Raw genomic sequence first — 4,231 nt, forward strand, 5'->3', positions numbered from 1 at the left:
TAAGTAAAATTGTCAAAATAGGGATACAGGAGGTAGTTTATCAACATTGATCAAGTCGGGAATATGGTAGTTTTTATCGAATACTAGTTCGTTTCTATGTAAGTTGCATTGGTATTTGTTTTGTTGAACTTTAGTGTTTCTGTTTTTCCGTTGTTTTTTTTTTTTTTTCTTATAGTAGATGTATATCCCTCAGTTTTAGTTTGTAAACCGGATTTGTTATCTTTCCATCGATTTATGACTTTTGTACAGCGGACTACTACCGTAACAGTTGCATTTATTTAGGACGAGAACAAATTAGAGAATTCACATGATGAGCACGTTTTTTAGTTTTTGTTTGTTTTAGTGTTATGTTGAACAAACACAAAAACATATTTAAAAGCACAAATAGACAAAGTAATTTTATTCATGAAGACAGAAAAATATGCAGCATATAAGATTTTTATACAGGAAGAGTAAGAGTTCTAATAAAATGTGTGTGGTAGTCCATCAAGTCCATCATCGCAGTCTAAACATTACAAATCACAACTGTAGCAACGATGCTCATAACCACTCTGAAAACAGAAATCATATAGAATGCTTAAAGTCAGAAATATAACAGTTGGTGTGCATTCGTTTGATGTGATTGAGCTTTTGATTTTGCCATTTGATTAGGCACGTTCCGTTTTGGATTTTCCTCGGAGTTAAGTGTTTTTGTGATTTCATTTTTTCTTAGTTTATTTTCAAAAGTGTACACAAAAAAAAAGTTATGATTAATTAAAAATGTCCTCAATATGTAAATTCAACCAATGACTAAGACGTTATTTGCATTAAGGGTACGAACAAAAAAATAACTCGTCGTCCTTGAAATTATGAAATGGTCAAAGGGTAAGTAATGATATTCCTGCAAACGTACGAAGTCGATTTACTTTTATGTCACTGCATGGTAATCTATGATATTTAGAAAGATAAAAATTCTTTTATCGATACGTTTCGAAAAATATTGGAGCCATATCAAGATGTGCAATATTAAGAGTTATTCACGGATGAAATCATACTTTTCCATAAAATCTTCTTATTGCTGAGATCAAGAGGTGGGGGAGATTTATAAAAAAAATGAATAACACTTTGTCTAGGGAAAGTAAATGACTTGAACAAGACAACAAAGCATGCGTAGCAACAGATGAAAATAAATGTCAATCCGGAAACTCCCCTTTTATTTACGCATAAGACTATCAAATGATCATCCCTTTAAGCCAGATTTAACAATGAGTCAAATAAAGTCAAATAATGATGAACAAGAAGTGTGTATGTTAAACACATACCCCGTTACAATAGCAAGTTCCATGACAATTTGTATGACTTTGTCCACAGCAACCACCATTTCTTCGTCCTTGTCTCCAACAATAGGCGGCACATCCCGCTTCACCTGCCCAACAAGCACCTCTTGTATGTCTGTCAATTGCTACGCCTTAAAGGAGAATCAATTAATAGTATAGATAAGGGGCAACAATGGCGTACGTTCAAACGTGTGAAACTAGTATTCAAATCAAGATAAAAATAAGACGAAATCAAATTTACACCCCACATAGATCGACACTACTTTTATGTGTATTAGATCTTACAGAAGCTTTAATTTGAGTTGCAACTGAATTTAGTATTTATTATATAATTTAAATGTTAGCTCCTTCTTTTCCCAACAATTACATTCAATTTCCATAATAACGAAACTGTAGTACAAATGTGCAAATATAGTGGTTTTCAAATAACAATGTTTAATCGAAAAAATCAGAAGCTGATAAAAAAAAAATCTATTTTTTTATATTAAGCATAATTACCTGCATCACTTTCAATCCACACAGAGGCTGAAAATAAAAATAAAAAATAAATAAAAATATCACCTTTTCAACGAATTGGATATAAAAAAATAAAACTAAAATTGAGAATGGAAATGGGACATGTGTCAAAGAGACAACAACTCGACCATAGCAAAAAACAACAGCAGCAGAAGGTCACCTAGAGATCAACTAGTCTAGAGGTCAATATATTCAACTAGAGGTCAATAAACAAGAGGTCAATATTTTGTACTGTGTACTACAATGGTCAATTGATAATGGTTGGTTAACTTTTCAATAGTTATAATATACATGTAGTACTAAGCCATTAAAAAATTCGACTGAACTAAAATTTCACAGAAACATAACTTTGTTAGATTTATTTGGACCAATTCATAAATATCCGAAGAGACCCAAACCTGGCTTGCAAATCATTGAATGAAACCAAAAGAATATTATCAAGATAAAGGTTTCAGCATTTTTCGAATTTTGACACTGGGTCAGAAAAACAACTACAGGGGGAATTGTTCATTCAGTTTGAGGTCTTTGGAAATGAGATAAGAACTGTCAAAAAATTAAAAACTTAAATACATTAGGGTGCAATAAACATTTTTTTCTATGACGTCACATTTTGAGGAACCATGCATAAGTGACCCTAAGTGGTGGACTGGTAAATAAAGATACTTGTATAAAACTAGATATCACTGGTTTCAGAATGTTCTCTAGTTCATTGTAGTTTATAATGAAATAAAAACAATGTGTACTTTTAATATATTTAAAAAAATCCATCCAATGAACATGGGGAAAAAAAGGTCTAATCTGAGCATAAAAAAACTTGAAACCAGGTCATGTGCACACCCATAAAGACATGATCCATGCACGTTTTACATAATCAAAACTGTATGAAATTTGTAGGTTTTTACCTGGCCTTTCAAAAAAGTTTGTGTCAGGGTAAGGTCTCCTGCTCCGAAAAGAGCTACAGTGGCTGCAAATAAGTTTTCAATTTTCACTGCCAAAAAAACATGATGTTTACAGTGTTGTCTCCCCTCAAAACATGTATATTTGATATAGTTTTTAAAATTATTTCAATCATTCAACCTGTTTTATTTGAAAGCTAATTAACTCATTTTCACAATCAAATACAAAAAACATGATACTTTTTCACCAATTGAGTAAATAAACAGGGGTTTCCCTCCATGGTTATTTTTAGTCGGGGAATAACCTCTAGTTTTTATACGAAACTGTTTATAGCACCCTTAATATATTAATAATAACCGGCACAGAACTTAAAATGAAATCGTTCCTCTAATTTGAAAAGCCCGTATGTGTACACTTGAGATCAATACCATGGTTTTCATTGTTTGTGTAATATGATGCTAATTGATCATTGACAACCTTAAGAGATAAATGCTAAATCATAAATGTTTAAGAAAGATAATACGACAAGCTTGATACGTTATCATCACAGACTTACCGAAGATTCCCAATGCCAACAAAAAGAAAACTGTATACTGCATGTTTATCGATTTGAATCTGAAATAAAATGTAATAAATAAGGTTAATTAAAAACAAAAAGATAACATAAATAAATCTGTGCTTTTGTCCATTGACTTGTGGACTTTGTGAATAGTTACATGTATGTCTTAAAATGTGATTATTAAAAGACAAGTGTAACATAAACATATATATACATCACATTTTTATATTTTGTTGAAATAGTAATTATACAAATATTTTAATTACAAAACAGAAAGATTCCTGTAATTTTGTTTGCCATGTATAAATTGAATTTGAAAAGAAATTTTAACAGTTAAATAACAGTATTGAAATATAGTAAATATGATTTTAAGCTTGAAGCAAAAAAGCAATTCTTTCAATCTGATGAAAAGAAAAGTTCCCAATATTTTTTTGATTTCGCATAAAACATGCGAGATGAACATTTGAAATAAGACCTACGCCAGACTTGTGTACATATCTGTTCGTGTATAGACACACCTATTTATTTGTTTACTCAACATATTTCAATTACCTTTTTTGAATTCCTTCTGAAGTGTCCACTGATCAGTTGGTATATCGAAAATTCTAAACTAAGCTTGTTTTATATACTCATCTACATCGGATATTCGATATTTCAAATTCAGTAATTACGCATAAACAAATATATTTTTCTACGAATTCATAATGTTTATAGTTTAATTTACTTGGAAAGATTGAGACGCTTTGTTTATTTTAAGCATTGAAATGATTTTTTGTTCACTGAATTTTTGCGGCTATTTGGACCAATACCAAAGGGTTACATTAAATGTGATTCCATTGTCAGGTTATTGAAGTCTGAAAGATAAGATGTTTGATATACGTCAGTGAGGGCAGTGGGAGTTCATGGGAGGAGGGTTCAATGGATTCAATCATTGAAAGTCCCC

At 31.0% G+C, this 4,231-nt stretch overlaps 1 protein-coding gene across 1 annotated transcript; it reads right to left on the minus strand.

The window, feature by feature from the left end:
* Window positions 1–385: 385 nt before the first annotated feature.
* Window positions 386–3,932, minus strand: LOC143074837 (defensin gallicin-like). Its single transcript, XM_076250085.1, has 5 exons — window positions 3,841–3,932; window positions 3,286–3,344; window positions 1,815–1,841; window positions 1,302–1,447; window positions 386–551 (listed from the first exon to the last, which is right to left on the minus strand). The coding sequence occupies exons 2-5, from the start codon at window positions 3,326–3,328 to the stop codon at window positions 513–515; spliced, it is 255 nt and encodes an 84-aa protein (XP_076106200.1). The 5' UTR covers window positions 3,329–3,344; window positions 3,841–3,932; the 3' UTR covers window positions 386–512.
* Between the last annotated feature and the right edge of the window lie 299 nt (window positions 3,933–4,231).

Source organism: Mytilus galloprovincialis, chromosome 5, assembly GCF_965363235.1.
Source record: "Mytilus galloprovincialis chromosome 5, xbMytGall1.hap1.1, whole genome shotgun sequence".
NCBI lineage: Eukaryota > Metazoa > Mollusca > Bivalvia > Mytilida > Mytilidae > Mytilus > Mytilus galloprovincialis.